The sequence below is a fragment of the Lepidochelys kempii genome, chromosome 7 (assembly GCF_965140285.1).
Source record: "Lepidochelys kempii isolate rLepKem1 chromosome 7, rLepKem1.hap1, whole genome shotgun sequence".
Lineage (NCBI taxonomy): Eukaryota > Metazoa > Chordata > Testudines > Cheloniidae > Lepidochelys > Lepidochelys kempii.
The window spans coordinates 46,264,767-46,281,565 of NC_136386.1; the positions used below are offsets into that span (position 1 = coordinate 46,264,767).

Consider the following 16,799-nt stretch of genomic DNA (forward strand, 5'->3'; position numbering starts at 1 on the left):
GGTCTCAAGTTGCAGTGGGGGAGGTTTAGGTTGGATATTAGGAAACACTATTTCACTAGGAGGGTGGTGAAGCACTGGAATGGGTTACCTAGGGAGGTGGTGGAATCTCCATCCTTAGAGATTTTTAAGGTCAGGCTTGACACAGCCCTGGCTGGGATGATTTAGTTGGGGATTGGTCCTGCTTTGAGCAGGGGGTTGGACTAGATGACCTCCTGAGATCCCTTCCAACCCTGAGATTCTATGATTCTATGATCCACCAGCACTAATTGGTACAGCTGGTGTTGAGCCACCCAGCCTAGGGCTAGAGAGCTGCTGCTTGCACGGGAGAGGCTGACGTCCATTTACCACTGACCCACCAGTCACTGCCCTGCGATCCTCGGGAGACCAGCGCTAGCTAATGGGGGCAGGCAGGGAGGGGCTGGCACGGTCCCAGGGGAGCGGGATTGGCTAGGAGGCTCTGCAGTGGGGTCTGTTTTTGCCGTGGGCTTCGTGCATCCTCCCACAGAGACCTTGTGTCCCTCTTCTCCCCTGCCCCGCCCCGGCGCTTGGCTAGTAACAGCCTCCACGCTGTCCGGCCACCGGTCTCACTGCGTTTGTGCGAGAGCCTCGTCCCCTGCTGCTCCCTTTGCTCTGCTCTTCCCTCCTCTCCCCTCGGCCTACCCGCTCACACTGACCTGGAGACCGTGAAGAGGCCAAAGATGAGAGGGCTCTGTGGGTCCCGGGTGCGGAGGAGGAAGACATCCTCTGCAATGACAGCGGGTGAGGAGTCCTGAGCACACGCTCTCAGGGACCCAGCTCTGGGCCCAGGGAGCAGGGTGAGGGGCTTTCATCAGGTGACCTTTGCCCCCTCCCCTCTCCCACGCCAGTGACTGTGCCCCACTCGCTCTGGCGAAGGAGCAAGCAGCAGCCGGCACCCTTCAGTCGGCAGCCAGGGCTGCTGTGGTGATGCAAGGTGCTCGGAGTCCCTGCTACGGCTCAGTGGGTCGCCTCTGGGACGATCCCAGCCCAAATGACCATGCCGTGGGCCCTGAGGAATGGCGGCCCTAGGCAGGCCCGCGCGCCCCACTCACCGAGCTGGTCGAAGTGTGTCTCGCTGGCCTGGGGGCCTGGGATGGAGCAGACCAGCCGGGCCTTGAGGAACGTGCTCCAGCGATTGATCAGGCTGCGCTTCCCGCCGACGTCGTTCTGCCAGCCACAAACCCACCGCTCAGAGGACGCTTGCGATGCCCCCCCCCCCTCGCTCCCTCTAGTGTTAACCCTCCATGCCCGCTCCCTGCCCCAGGTCACCTCCCCCTCCGGCATTGTTAACCTTGACATGCCCACAGCTCAGGGAGGGTGGGATGGGCGATTACCCCACTCTCCCCAGCCCAGCGTCTCAGCTTCACAAAGCAAGGCAGGGGACATGACTTGCCCAATCAGTGGCAGAGCGGGCAACAAAGCAAAACAAAACCCAGGTCTCTTTACTCCCAATCCCTTCTCTAACCACTTCCATCCCTCTCCCCAAAGGCCAGTGCTGAGCCCAAGGAGCCCTGCCAAAAGGAGAGAGAAACAAGCCCTCGTTTCCCAGTAGGACAGTGCCATGCCCCTCCCCTGCCACTTGGTAGTGCTCCGCAGCCGTGCCCTGATCCTGGGGTGGCTGACCTTGCAGACGCGCGCCACCCGGGCATGGATGCGCCGCTTCTCCCACTGGCCGGCTTCCAGGGCTGTCTCCCGGAGGAAGACGTACACCTTGTCATCGTGGGCGTTGTGGGTGTCGGGAATCACGTAGGCACCGATGAACACGGGCTCTGGGAGAAGGGAAAGTTCGGCAGCCAATGGCACCATGCCAGCAGGTTGACCCATACCCATACCCTCTGGCCATGTCCCCTTTTCCTCTGACAGACTTGGCTCTGCTCTGGCTTTAAATGATGCAATGGTCTCAATGGCACCTGGCTCTGAAATTCTCTGCTGGGCTTTGGAGCTGGGGCCCTGATCCAGACCCGTCTAAGCTTTACTAAAGTGAAGGGAGATGCTGGAACCAAGGAGCACCCCAGCAAACAAAGAGGGGAGTGGGAATACCGTTAGCTTCCCATCGCATTCATTTTTGCTGCCATGTGATAAGATCCTTACACACGTGGAGCCATTGCTTGTTCTGACCGTAGTGCTCTGGATTTCAGCAAGACGTCACGCAGGGCGAGGGTGTTGCTCAAACCAAGCTATGCTGGCAGTATCTCACCTTTGCACTTGTCCTCCCCAGTGGGACTGGCATTCGGCACTACCCACTCAGACCATCTCAGTTTTCTTCCTGACAAGATCATTGTGGCCTGAGGTTTGATCCAAAATGCTCTGTGGGTTTTTGATAGTCTCACAAAACTTCCCTTGAACAATGCAGGTGTGATGGCTGAGAAATTGGGCCTCTAGGGCCAACAGTCTGAGCTGCTTCCACTTGAGCTAATGTTCCCTAGCTGGGCCTGCAGCTGACTTGCCCCCTCTGTGGATGGGGCACAGAGGAGCCCTGTCACACACCCACAGAGCAGTGGGTTACGCAAGCCGATCTCACTCGGGGCTGGGTTTCAGCAGCACCTTCCATCTTTGTGGGCCGGAGATCTGAAGAACGTCAGAGTGAATCTAGGCTGAGTTACTCACCAAAGGGAGCTTGTGCCCTGTAGTGAGTCTGGGGCTTTGGCCCAAAGGCAGCTGGAGCTGCTTGGCATGTAGTTGTCCTGTTCTACCCGGGTCTTTCCTCTGTCATGTGGGGGCACCTCCCCGCCCTTCTCCCTGCAGCTCCTGAGGGCTGAGACTGGCGGGGGATGGGAGGGGACAGCAGCAGAAGGGGTAGTTTGAAGTGCTCGAACAGAGGCCTGTGCCCAAGTGACAGTAGGGGGTCTGGGCCTCTTAAAGCAGCAGGGAGAGAAAACCAAGCCCCTGCTCCCCTGCAGCAGCACCGGAAATGTGGCACCTGCATCTCTTCCCCAGCAGTGCTAAGTCCATTATGTTGCCGGGTAGGACGGCCCCCCCAGCCAGGCTATATCCCAGCCCCACATTGTACCATTTAGCCAGTGATCTTGGTTCTGTTCTGTCCGGATGTAGTTCTGGGCAGCCTTGTGAACTCGGGTCCGGAAGAAGGCGGCGCTGCTGCCCATGAAGTCGCTGGAGGTGCCCGAATACAGCTCCCCGTCTGAGCTCAGAGAGGCAAGCATGGGTTAGCAGAGCCGGCGGGTGCTTTGACTTAGCCAGCTCCTCCCTCAGTCCCACCCCGGGGGAAGGAGGCACAGACCAGGTTACGGGGCACTGTGCCATGGGTCAGCCTCACCCGAGGAGCTATGAGCTGACCGCGACAAGGTAACGGCAGATTTCCTTGCAGGGGCTTGAATAAAAACTAGAATCACAGCCCCCGAACGAGGGTCGGTTTTTCTCCAGGCGGCCTGTGCATTCCCGGCTCAGGAGCGAGTCTCAGAGGGGGCCAAGGTTGCTGCGGATCTGCCGCCTTCCCCTGTGAATGCTTTGCGAATTGAAGGCAGGCTGTGCAAGGTAGTCGCTGGGGAGGGAGATTGAGGCGCTCTGAGGGTATGACTACGCTGCGGCTGAAGGCGTAATTCCCAGCGTGGGGAGAGGTACATGTGCCGGCTCTGACGAGCTACTGTGGGTGGCCATGGAGCCAGGGGCAGCATCTTGGACTGGCTGGCTGAGTACGGTAACCCCAGGTAAATACTCCACTCCACGCAATGAGGGCTGGAAATTCTCCGGCATTAAAACAAGAACGAACACCTAACGAACCAACAGCTTAGCAATAACTAAATACAGGGCAGATGAAACCAATTCCCTTCATCGCTCGGCAGGGAATGCCAATTTCCTTACCTACCACCCTGGGCCAGGAGAGGGTCTTATTACAGCCTCCTCCTGCACAATCTAGTGCCTCTATCACGCTCCAGAACCAAGATTGGCAGCCTTCAGCTGCTGTCGGACAGATGGGCCTTCCACTCTTAGATCTAGCTAGTCACAAGCTTGGGCAGCTTGTAGTTCCAGCCCCAGATCAGCTGTGCCAGGTAAGTAGCTCGGCTGTAATGACGCTGTGCAGCCAGTCACTCCTTGCCTAGTCCCTGTCAGCGCTAACATCCTGCCTTGGCCTTTCACACCTGCCTGGGAATCTGGCTGAGCTCCCCCGTGAAAGGGAGCTTGCAGGTTCCACTCTGGCAGAAACCACAGCTGAATTCGGGATGTGGGTTAGGAATCATTGGCAGGGGATGGAGCTGATTGTCTAACCCTTCTTCATTTCTAATGCGCCTATCACCACAGTATCTAGGCCCCTCTTCCTGCCCCCCCCCAATTCCTCTTACCTATGAGTAGCCCAGTGAAAGGTTCGTGGGGGCTGAATGGACACTTGCCTCTCCCAGATTCCACAGAGTTGGCCACCAGCTGTATTGGGGAGCCCCCCGGCTCCTGCAGGGGTTAAAGGGGAGATTTTGGCCCAGGCAGAGGCTGGGAGTGAACTGATCTGAGCGGCTTTGGGGCAGTCCTGCCAGATTTCAAAGTCCACGTGGTGTCAGATGCACTTGCTTGTATGCTGGGGTCTGAGCCATGTTGGGCCTGCTTGGCCGGCCACTGCCAAGTTAGCAGCACTTAGTATGGATCGGATGGGTGTGTTCACGGGGCCGGGGGCAGAAGCAGACATGGTCCCTGTTCCCTAAGAGCTCATAATACAGGGAAGGTCTTGGGGGTATGATCAGGCAGGGATGCTGCTGGGCACCAACCCAAGCTGGCCAAGTTAAGCTCATCTGGTCAGAGACTAAGGGCCTGGCCTGGGTCGCTCAGCTGCTGTTGGCCTGGGAGCAGCTGATGTCTGGAGAGGATTGACCCTTGCGAGGGGTGTGTGTGCCCCAGGGTCCCGCTGCAGGAATGCCTCCCTCCTGCTGCTGGGGGAGAAAGGGGAGTGAGCACCCTCTCCTAGGCCCCTTCATGCTGCCCCCCTCCTGAGGTCCTTCATGCCACCTGCACAAAACGTGCTACCAGGTTCCTTGAGCTAGGTGCGCCCCTTCCCTGCAATTCCTCATGGCCCACCAGAGAGGAGAGAGTGGGTACCCTGGGATTCATCATGGAGCCCAGTGGGGATGAAGGCACACCCTGGGATCTTCTCACTGCCCTTGGCCCAGGCAAATTCACCCTCCAGGGTCTCTCTCACCTGTGCCCTGGATCCGAGCTGGACGAAGGCACAGATGGGCTGGTAGGAGCCAGTCCCACAGGCAAACACGTGGCTCCTGTTGAACGGCTGGAGAAGCCGGATGAAATTGGCACATTCTGTCTGCTCGGGAAGAAAAGGTTCCTTCAAACGCCAGCACCATTGCCCTGGGCCTTTGTGCTCCAGATCCTGCCCCTGGAGCCCCCTCACCTCTTCTAACACTGGTCTCCAGCATGTCCCCTCCCCAGGGCACGGGAACGCCCTGGTGCCATTTGCTGTACACTTCCCCATAGGTCTGCTGATGCCCAGAAGAGTGGGCGATGTCTGGCTAACACTAGCCATGGGGACAAGGCCAGTGGCCTGGTGGCCCCGCCCAAAGCTGTATGCTTACTGTCCCCATTGTTAAAGGTTACATTGGGTCTAAGGGAGCTGTGCCGGCAGCCTGAGCTCCCGCTGGCTGCAGATCCATGAGCCTCCTGCTCTCGGCAGGGTGGACTCACGTGGGTCAGGCAGATTCCTGCCTGGGCCTTGGCTCACTGAGCTTTGAACAAGGATGTTGGGGTCCTGCTTTACCTCTGCGTTCTTCCCAGCAAGCCGGCAGCGCTCTGCCTGCTCCTTGCGGGCTGGCCAGAAAACCTGCAAGAGAAAGCACCGGCCTGGGAGCGTTGCTCCAGCCTCCTCTCTCCTCCTCCGTGGTCCTGCACCAGTCGGGCTGCGCAAAGGGGGCTGGAGCTGCTCCCCAAGAGTGCTTCATGCTCCATCCTGCTTCCCTGACATGTGCTAAGCAAGGGCAGGTGCGTGTCAGTACACACAATCACAGCCCAGCCAGCCAGCGGTGCCGCTCCGTGGGGCAATGTGAATGAGCAAATGCCACCCTGAGGGCTGCAGTGTACCCCAGGGCTTGCATGCTCTTGGGTGTAATGCCCCCCCCCATGGCAGTGTATAACAGGCCTCTGGTCGCTGACTTTGCAGTACCGGTGCCCCCTCCGGCACGCAGAGCTGTGCTCCCGGCTCCCCAGGCTGCTGGGAAGGGTTAAGCCGGGCTGCCTCGGGACCGCGTTTCCATGCCCACCCGGCACTGACCTTCTGAGGCTCCTCATTTGGCCTGTCCAGATGCAGCAGGAAGATGTGGTTTTTGGCTCCCACCATCAGCCACGCCCTGGTCTCATCTACCAGGAAGGACTGGAAGGCCAGCCCATCCCCTGAGCCCAGCAACAGGCGGGAGCTGTTGGATCTCAGCAGGTCTGCAGAGCAGAGGGGGAGGGATCTGTCACCCCCATACACAGGAGGGAGCCCTGACCACATCCCTCCCCCAGGAGATAGTGAGCACTATCCCACCCGGTCCCACACTCTCCCCGGGAAAGTCCTCTTTACCCCGACCCCGGAGGAGTCCTTGCTACCATGAACACCATACCTGTGCGCCCTGGGGAAGGACTGCACTACCCCAGGGGATAGCAAGCATTACCCCTGCCCCCACCCATGGGAGACAGCAAGCACTGCTAGTAGCTGCCCTTTCCCCGACACCAGGGCAAGATGGCCCAGCCCACGTCTGGCCAGTAACCAGTGTGGCCTCTGGCAGTCCTGGCCTGCTGTTCCCTCCCAGAGAGCGGAGTGTCCCACAGGTCAGGACAGCTGGCTGGCCCCACAGGAGACAAGCAGCTGCTATAGTTGGGCCCACCCAGGGTCATGGCAGCTCAGCTTCGAGTGTCACTGACCTTGCAGTTCAATGGCGCCATGGGGCCTGGAAGAATTTTAACCATTGCAGCAAATCCCCAATTCTCCCCAGTCCTGTTCCCCGGGCACTGCGTGCTGAGAATGCAGCACGGGTCCATTTTGCATTTCTAGTAGAGGGATCCCTGAGCACAGGCTCAGTGGAGTTTCTATATAAAAGCCCTCAGTCATTCCCCTGGTGAAAGTAGCCTTGAAATTAAAGGCTGTATTAAACCGGTGGCTGCTGCTTGATTTGCGGGGTGATTGTTTGTGGTGTTGCAGGACTCGTTTCCCTAGGTGAGCTGGGCCCCACCTCCTGGGTCAAGTGGAATCTCGACAGCTTCTAGGTCCATCTCCCTCTCTGTCCTGGGGAACCGCAGCGTTCCCCAGCCCTGGCCCAGGCTGGCTCGGGGGAGATGCCAGAGGGCCCTTGACACAGGCGGGTGAGAGCAGCACAGAAACGGGAGGTGGCAAGGCCCCAGGAGGTGATTTCCTGGCGCCATTGCACCGTGGAATCCGTTTGCAGGGGCATGTTCCAATACTTTGTCTGTTCTGCTCTACCGCTAACGTCCCAATGGATGGGGCTGTCACCGCTTCTCTAGGGAGAGTATTCCCCAGTCCCCAGCCTCTCTGCACACTGGCAGGACTTTGCCCCTGCTTGTCTTCTCCTTTATTTGCTAAGCACTGACCACATGCTTTGCTCTGCACAGAGCCAGCCAGTCCCTGGCCCGGGGAGCTTACACTCTTAACCTCCCCCTACTGCGCCTTGGTCCATCCTGCACCATTCCTCAGCCTCAGTGTCCCTCAGCAGACGTGCCTTCAGACTGCTGAGCCAGCGGGGATCTGGCAGCTCTTCCCCTCCCCCTTGAAACTGTAGGGGAGGTTAAGCTCTGGATTAGTCCAGCGCAGAAAGTAGCTTTTAGAGCAGCCATTTGCTGACAGGCCAAGCCCCGGATGGCAAGATTCCTGGGAGCAACATTGGCTGAACGAAGCAGAGGAGACAGCGCAAAGCCCACTGCTCTACCTCCCACTCCTCCTGCCACCCCACCAGCGGACACAGGAGCACGGACTCGGTGCTGCTTTGGAGAAAGTGCTAGCAGGGTGAGTGCCCTCAGGCGAGGGGGCAGGACTGGACAGCCACTGCCAGGCTCCCGATCCTCCTCTTCCCCCCGGTTCTGTTTGCACGCAACAGCCAAGGCGATGGACCGAGTGGTGACTGAGTGCCCTAGGCATGAGCTGGACTGGAACCCAGCTCGCTCTCCCATTGCTATAACATCCCCCTTGGCTAGCAGCAGGAATCGCTCGTCTGGCTGCAAAGCAAATAGGAGACATGGACGCACATGGGGAGCAGCGACATAAGGCCGTCTGGCCGTACTCTCTCTCTTGCCCACAACCACCTCATCTTCACCTGTGGGGACACTTCTGAGCCTGTCTGGCTCCCCCTTCCTGGCTGAGTTCCAGGGGTGCTTGGGGTGGGGTGGGGGAAATCTTCCACCTTGGCTAATCGTCCCTGAAACATTGCCCAATCTAGCCTGAGCCTGGATAGGGGGCTGCATGGGCATTAACGAGACATGTATCAGTCTGGGGGACACAGCCAAATCCACCCCCTGTTGTTCCAGGGATGTGCATGGAGTTTTGCTCTGATTAAGTGCTGACCACATGCTGTACAAAACCCAAACGTCAAAGCAGCCGCTGCCCTGGAGAGGTTACTCAGTAGAAGACTGATGCAAACAGACAAGAAGTGATGGGAGGCCCAGAGGGAAGAGTCACCTTAGGGCATTTAAAACCCTTAACCAATCACTTTCCTATGTCTCTTGGAGGAATCTGACTGAGGTGAGAGTGCTGGCCCACTGCACTGCGAGGTCATGCGAGGCTGAAGGGGCTTGGGGGAAGGTCAGAAGACAGGAGTGGAAGAAGGAAACAAGAGAGGAGACGAGGCAGGCGTTACTGGCTGAGTGACGGGGCTGGGGATGCGTAGGAGATGAGATGCGAGTCCTAGGTCTGGGAGAATCTGTGCAGGACCTTGAAATCCACAAAGATGGGATGAACTTGGTTGTCTGGGAAGCAAGCACGCCAGCATGTGTCTGTGCAGGTGTGGATCTGTGTATGTGGGGGCACGGGTGCCTGAGATGGGATGCATGGAGAGACATGCTAAAACAGGCCATGGGATTGTAGACTATTTCTCTTTCCCTGTCGCCCCATTCCCAGGGGACAGGGGAAGCCAGGACCTCTTTTTCTTCAGGACAACTGCAGCGAGCTGGAAATTCCACTGACATCTGCTCAGCCCAGCAGGGCAAGGAGCAGCCGCAGCATTTGCAGCAGGCAGGTGCTGGTTCTCAGTCTCTGTACGAAGAGAAAGCTTCAGTCAAGGCAGTTCAATGGCAAATCAGTTCCCCGGCTCAGCCCAGCTCAGCCTGGCTAATGACCGGGCCTGTCATTTCATACACAGCGAGCCAGGGAAGTTCCTTGGCACTAACCATTCTTGCTGGGAGTGTCCTATAACTAGCCAGGGGAGGCATTCTTCACCGTGCACTTTCTTACGGCTGGCATCATCACTTGCTAGCTGTATCTCCAGTGCCGTTTACCTGGCTGCAGCCTGGCGACCTCTGTGTGCTTTCCCCACCCCCATGCCAAGGACAAAACTTTTCAAATCTGCCTAGGGAATCTGGAGTGTTTGTTGGAACGGGGCAGGTGAGCACAGTCCGAATGAGCCAGAGTGGGGAACTCACCCTCCCCCAAGCTGATGATCGCTGCCCTGTGAGTGACCCCAGGCGGGAGCTGGGCAGGACCCAGAGCCACAAGGCATTCACCGGCCTCTGAAAAGGCTGGATGTTTCCCCGGAGGCAGGGCTGCTCCCCTGACCCTGCTCACCCAGAGTGAAATGTAGGCCAGGTCCATTGAGGATACAGAACAGAGTGAGGGGCAGGGGCAGGTCAAAGGTTTATCCAATACACTCCCCCACCCTGCTTAATTAACCAGAGTAATGCAATGAGGTCCCTAGGGCGATAGAGCCCAGGATGCTCCCATTAGCACTGCTTCACCTTCTGACCTCCCTCGTGGGCAGGGGAGAGGTCAGCCAGGATTCATGATGGGGTTCGCTCAGGCCCGCTGTGTTCTTTGGGGCTAAGATTCAATCTGGCTTCCAGGCAGGATGAATTGTCCCGCACTTGCAGCATTAACTTCATCGCCATGATCTCTAGTTTCACATCCTCCTCCCTGTAGCTTGGCTTGTCCCATTCCCTTCATGAAGAGGTGGGTGGGAATCTGACCCAGTTTGTCCTACTCATGAAACAAACCTGGGCAGGGAACTGTTCAGTTAAACAGGAAGTCTGAGGGGGCTGGGAAAGGGGTGGAGCAGGGAGATCCCCACTGTGTGTGGCTGGGAGAGCCCAGGTACCCGCTCCTTATCTGCAGATGAGGCATCGGTATCCCCTCAAGCATATTTACATTCCTGGCCAGGTCCCCCATAATCACTGCAGCCTGCTGAGCATCTCTACCCAACCTTCCCCTGAACTGTGCTCACCACGAGGGCATCCGAGTGCCTCCCGGGCCTGAAGTGTTGCTCTTCTCGGAGAGCGTTCTCTCTCTCCCCATCGCAGACGGGCCAGCACTGAAACCCTGAGCCGAACACCCCAAAAGCCTGGGGACAGTCTGGATTTGAATCAAGCCTTTTGCTGCCAGTGTGAAAGGAGTCCATTGGGGCCACTTAGTGGTGTGTGATACGGATAACTGCCTGCTGGGAACAGGAATGAGGCCCATGAACACACTGTGCGCCTACACCACCAACCAACCAGCCAATGGTAACAACGTCCAGCCCCTAACAATCTGTGAACCAGTGACCTGCAGGCAAAGGGCTCTGCAGCCCGCGTCCAGTCGCCTGGAACGTTCAGCCCTCTACGTTAAGAGCAGACCACGCAGTGTTAAGGTGTAACCTCATTGCTGATATATAAGCCCAGAGTAACGACACCATCCCAGATAGAAAGACACAGCCCAGTCCAGGATTTCAGCTGGCTTCAGCGCTGGCCTGTCTGAAGCAGATTGAAGTAGCATTCACTTTCTGAATGCCGATCAGCGCAGGCCAAACACCAAGAAGCTGGGAGTGCTTCCCGTCCAGTAATGTACCTTACTGATTTGCATGTGGTACGGGTCCCCCGCTGTGACTATCAATGGGATACGAGGTGTTGCAGCAGCCCCAGAGTTCAGGCAGCTTATGTTTTCAGCTCTGGAGGTCCCTAGTTCAGGCCCTCCCACGTCTGTCACAGGAGCAGTTGCGTGGATTTTCTCAGAAAGGCCGGCATTCTATTATAAGCCGTCTGATGGCGTTATCATGGTGTGAGGGGTCATATTGCTGCTTAGCCTTATTGTTCTGCGCCGTGTTCCCCTGTGCACCATCCTTCCTTTGCTCTCCCTGCCTTAGGTCTGTCATTTCCTTTCTGAAAGCCTGTCTGTGTTTCTCCCCACCCCCATTCAGCCCACGCCCCTCCCCCTTGCGGGGCTCTGACGATAGCTCAGCTCCCAAGAGGCTCTGGGGCGGAGGGAGTCTGGGAGGTTTCTTTCCTCTGGGGTTTTTGAAACCTAGACTTGTCAGGCCGTTGTGGCCTTGACCCTGCTACGTGTAGTCTGTGAGTCACACCTCCTGCCATTGTCTGCGTTGTCCCCAAGCCGGCCTGAGGCTGGGAGCTTCCTCTCCCAGCTCTGCCCACAGCACGAGGGCTGTTCTGGCTTTGAAGAAGGAAGCCCTCCTCGGTCCTCTCCTCCAAACAATCTCTGCTCCCGCCTGGCCAAGGAAAGGAAGATCTAGCCATTGTGTTTCTGAGACGTGTTATCGATGCTGGCAATCGCCCAGCGGTGACCTGCTCTGGAGCATTGTGCTTCCTCACCGGATGCTGCGTGGCAGACAGTGTGTGCAGGCAGCCCTGACCAGGGCCAACTTCTCCCCCCACTCCCTTGTGGTCCTTGGTTTCAAGCCTGAGTTCTGGTGGCTCCCCACAAACCCCCAAGGCATCTCCCGGCTTGAGTGCCAGTCTCTGCCCAGTCAGTTCTGTACTGAGAGCGTATCACCCCTAGACCACAGCCAGTGGGCCATTACCTCAGGCTTGGCGTCCAGGAGCTCTGTGTTTGATGAGCATCCAGTCTAAGTCCCCCTTGCACCTCAATTAGACAGCCAAGCAACTGGCTCTCTTCTCTGGGAGTGAGAGGAGACCTATGGTCACAGGTGTCATCCCTGCCCTGCCCTGACGTGCCACCCGTGGTCCTCACCTCTGCCCTGAGGCCACCACCGTCATCCGAGTTCTTCCTGCAGCAGAACCACTGTCCTCAGCTAGTGTGAACTAAGCAGGCTTGTGCCTGGCTGGAGTTTGGATGGGAGGCCTCCAAGGAAGCCTGGCTATGGTAGCATTGCTGGTGGGGCAGTTCAGTAAGTGGTGCTCATCTGTGTCTGCACTGATCCAATGGCCCAGCATGGAGCTAGGGTGTGCTATGATGCTGCTGGGTGAAAATCAGAGAGCATCCCGACCACTTTGTCATTAAAGAGCCCTGACTCAGGCTGAGCTGTAGGCGGTCACGTAGGAGAAGATTGTGACTCAGAGCCAGGCCTGCGGGAGTATAAAGGGCGGCCTGAGGGTGTAAAGCCATCTCCAGCAGAAGGGAGTAGAGCAGCTTGCCTTAATTCCCAGGCAAAAGGCCTGGGGCGTGGGAGAGCGGCCAACAGGAGACCCTGGGTCAGGGGAAGGTCCTGATTTACATGTGGAGCTAAGGTTAAACTGTTTTACTTGGAAAAAGCAGAAGCCAAGTCCTGAAGAAAAGAGACTGAAAGGCAATGAAGGCTGCGAGGTCTCGGAGGCACTGGCTGGTGAGTTGGGCCTCTGCCTTACAAGCCCATGCTGGTTTTCCTGAGCAGGAATGCTGAATTCCAGCAGCCTGGCTGGATCCCAACTCATGAGTAAGCTATGCAGATTAGTCTTCACTCCCCCATCCTCTAAGCTGTTGTGTAGTTTTGCTGTGTGCTGTTCACGAGCTAGTGCATTCTATACCAGAGGTGGCTGCATATCATTGTTGGGCCTTGGAGCCCTCCACAGAGTCTGTAAAATGCTTCAGAATCCTTTTGGCTGAAAGGGGCTATGTGGTACATGAACGTAAAAGTATTGTCAGTAGCTGTGGCATCGAAATATCGCACCATTAGGATGGGTGCTTGCATACCCCGGTGATGAGTGCAGTATAAATAACTAGACAAATCATCTTTATGTCACTAGCTGAAAGAAGGTCAAGGGCAGATGTGGTCCAGTTGCAGAATTAGCAGGGGTTCAGGGAGGGGCCTGGAACAGCTCTCCTCAGAAGAGACTGAAAAGATTGGGATTGTCTCCTTAGAAAGGAGATGAATAGGAGGGGATGTAATAAAGGTTTGCTTGGTCCTGCCACAGTGCAGGACTTCTCAAGGTCCCTTCCAGCCCTACGTGTCTATGAAAGGCTATAAAACCATGAATGGGATTGTCATAAATATAAAGGGAAGGGTAACCACCTTTCTGTATGCAGTGCTATAAAATCCCTTGTGGCCAGAGGCAACATCCTGTTACCTGTAAAGGGTTAAGAAGCTAAGGTAACCTCGCTGGCACCTGACCAAAATGACCAATGAGGAGACAAGATACTTTCAAATCGGGAGGTGGGGGGAAACAAAGGGTCTGTCTGTCTGCTTGATGCTTTTGTTGGGAACAGATCAGGAATGCAGTCTCAGAACTTCTGTTAGTAAGTAAGCTAGCTAGAAATGAGTTAGATTTCCTTTTGTTTAATGGCTGGTAAAATAGCTGTGCTGAATGGAACGTATATTCCTGTTTTTGTGTCTTGTTGTAACTTAAGGTTTTTTGCCTAGAGGGATTCTCTATGTTTTGAATCTGACTACCCTGTAAGGTATTTACCATCCTGATTTTACAGAGGTGATTCTCTTACCTTTTCCTTAATTAAAATTCTTCTTTTAAGAACCTGATTGATTTTTCATTGTTCTTAAGATCCAAGGGTTTGTGTCTGTGTTCACCTGTACAAATTGGTGAGGATTTTTATCAAGCCTTCCCCAGGAAAGGGGGTGTAGGGCTTGGGGGCGATATTTTGGGGGAAGACATCTCCAAGTGGGCTCTTTCCCTGTCCTTTGTTTAAAACGCTTGGTGGTGGCAGCATAGGGTTCAAGGACAAGGCAAAGTTTGTACCTTGGGGAAGTATTTAACCTAAGCTGGTAAGAATAAGCTTAGGGGGTCTTTCATGCAGGTCCCCACATCTGTACCCTAGAGTTCAGAGTGGGGAAGGAACCTTGACAGGGATAGAGAAGGGAGACTGGAAACTTCTGTTCTGCCTCATGACACGTGAACAAGGGGACCGTCAATGAAACGGAAAGGTGGGAAATCCAAAACTGACCCAAGCTTTCCCCCAATGTACAATCAGCTTGTCTTGCCCCAGGAAGTTAAGAACTGTCTATATGGATAACGAGGCTAGCTAGTTAACATAACTGAGAGCAAAGCTTCTGGAAGTGATATTAGCCCCCATGGTTTGAGCCAAGCTCTCACTACCAAGCACCAGATTCTTGCACCTTTCTCTGCAGCATCTGGTGCTGGCCTCCAGTTCGCTGGGCTAGATGGACCTTGGGAGTGAGCCAGTCTGGCAATCCCTGTGTCCCTAAAAGGAACTCAGCATGATGCCTGTCTGGTGGCCCCTTTGTGAGACCAGTTGAGGGTTTCAGTCCAGTTCCTTGTGGATGTGTGCCCATTTCACAAACCCGCCGCTGTGCTGGGAGCCTCAGCAGAGAGGCCGAGGGCTGACGCTGTGGTGTGTGAACTCACCCCTACAGAGAAGAATTTGGGGCTGTGACAAGAGCTAAAACTCCGGCAGCACGAAGGGTGAATCCTCACTCCCCCCCACACAGCTGGAGTAAATAGGCTGGGCACTGAGTAGGAACCCTTGCCCCAGGCCGTAGTGCAGCAATGACTCTGCTCCATAGCTGCTGCTACCTCTCTGGGCCGCCATTGCTCCTTCCTTGCAGGGTGCTGGGCAGTGGAGCTGTGTAGCCTGCAGATCCCCCAGTTCCTCCCTGGCCCACCATAAGAGTCCTGGGGTGGGGGTTGCAGGGAGCCCCCACAGAGCTCTGTACCACATGCATACCCCGGATGCATCCATGTATTGGGTCTTGGTTGACTGAGCCTCACAAAGCTGAGTTAAGTGACTCGCTTGAGGCGATGCACTGAGTCAGTGGCAGAAGCTGGCTCTCTAGATTCCCAATGACCTGCTCTAACCACTAGACATGCTTCCTCCCAGGTGAACTCAGGCTGACTCTGTTCCCGCCCTCACACTGAAGTCCGTACGCTTTCCCCCATGCAATTGAACAACGTGTTTTGTTGTGTGGCCTGTGTAGCTAGAGGTTGCCCAAGGCCTCCTGCAGTGTGTGACGTTTCCCCATGGTGAGGGCTGGCCCTGCCCCTGTGCGTTACACAGTACATGGAACATTATAAAGCACTGTACGCTGAGTCTCAGGGTGAAATGGGGTATTTTTAGATCCCCTCCTGTGCCCCAAGGGCAGCCCGAGACTTCCCCTCTGGGCCATTCCCTTTCCAACCCCCATCCTTGACAGCAGCAGATAGATGGGCATTGCCTGAGCCCCCTGGGGTAGTGGCATTTTCTGAGCTCTCTGGCCATGCTGGTGTCCCCCCAGGCCATACTGCAGTCAGCTGAGCTCAGCCTCTGTCGGGTTCTGGTGCCTCACTGGCCACAACTACTGCAGGGCAAGAAGCCCCATTGTAGGGCTGACATTGGCCCTACCCAAACCCTATAGTCCAGATCCTCCTCCCCCCACCCATTCCCACCAGCCCTGGCCTCACTAGCTGCCAGTCAGCTTGGCTACCTGATGCTACTTCTAGATCATTCTGAACTGGGCATGAACCCCAAGGAAATCCTGGCTCTGACTGCAGGGCTGATCAGCCACAGGCTCCCCCCTACCTTTGTATGAGAGGCGAAGGCGAGGGACACCTTGCTTCCAGGCACCACCATTCCCAACGCTCAGCAGGAGAATCCAAGTCAGCAGGGCAGGGGCAGTGGAGAGGTGCCGCCTGCTAAAGACCAGGGCTGGCATGTTGGTGGATTCTCTGGCCGGGGGCTCCTCTCTCAGCAGGGAAAGCTGCTCCTCCCTCCAGGGAGCATGTTCTGCTGGGAGAGATTCTGGTGCCGCTTCCAGCTGAAAACAGAAAGGAAGGAATTTTGCATCTCTTTTGGCCATGCATTTAGCAGGGCTGAACAATCTGGGCTCTTGGCCTGCATGTGCTGAGCCCCTGCAGTTCTCACTGCTGCCTGGGAGATTGTTTTAAGTCAAGGTGATTGAAGTCAGTGATTGAAATCATGATTTAAATCATCAGGTGGGAAGCCTTGATTTAACTCATTGGTTATAATGAACTTTTCCATTTGCATTTCAGTTACTTCCTAAAGAAATGTGCATTCTCACTGGTTGATGTAATCATTTAAAACATGTTGATTTAAAACTAGAGTCTTTGCACTAGACACGTTACAACTTTTTGCTACGTCGGAGGGTACACAATAACTATAAACATTTATTTAAGCAATTCTGTAGCTTATTATTTTCAGATTCTTGTTACTTGTACACTTTTAGTATGTTTGGAAATGGTGAATGATATATTGCTTATTTACAGCAGAATTAGCTTTTGGCTCATTATTTGGGCCGAGCTGCATTAGGATGGTAACTGGAATTGAATTAAACACACAATGGCAAATACAATTTATTTTTATTAAACAAAACAACTTTAAACTTTTTGGCCACATAAACATCTCTTATCAAAGCATGTTTCGCATTTACAACTAAACGCCAATAAGTTTCGGCCTTAACATATTTTGGGTTAAAATCAGATTTCCTTTTAAACAGGTTTATTTTTAAAAAGAAAAATGCTAT

At 55.4% G+C, this 16,799-nt stretch overlaps 2 protein-coding genes across 2 annotated transcripts in view; one reads left to right on the forward strand and one right to left on the reverse strand.

The window, feature by feature from the left end:
- ACY1 (aminoacylase 1) overlaps positions 1 to 16,799 on the forward strand; it is a 451,002-nt gene that overhangs the window by 9,452 nt on the left and 424,751 nt on the right. The gene's annotated exons all lie outside the window — the stretch shown is intronic.
- LOC140914519 (semaphorin-3D) overlaps positions 1 to 16,799 on the reverse strand; it is a 53,309-nt gene that overhangs the window by 6,869 nt on the left and 29,641 nt on the right. The window contains exons 3-11 of the mRNA XM_073352504.2: positions 15,839 to 16,073; positions 6,239 to 6,399; positions 5,729 to 5,791; positions 5,159 to 5,278; positions 4,317 to 4,419; positions 3,029 to 3,157; positions 1,642 to 1,787; positions 1,071 to 1,185; positions 675 to 744 (exon numbers count right to left, since the gene is read on the reverse strand). Coding sequence (XP_073208605.2) covers positions 675 to 744; positions 1,071 to 1,185; positions 1,642 to 1,787; positions 3,029 to 3,157; positions 4,317 to 4,419; positions 5,159 to 5,278; positions 5,729 to 5,791; positions 6,239 to 6,399; positions 15,839 to 15,971 — 1,040 coding nt within the window. The 5' untranslated portion in view covers positions 15,972 to 16,073. The remainder of the gene's footprint in view (positions 1 to 674; positions 745 to 1,070; positions 1,186 to 1,641; positions 1,788 to 3,028; positions 3,158 to 4,316; positions 4,420 to 5,158; positions 5,279 to 5,728; positions 5,792 to 6,238; positions 6,400 to 15,838; positions 16,074 to 16,799) is intronic.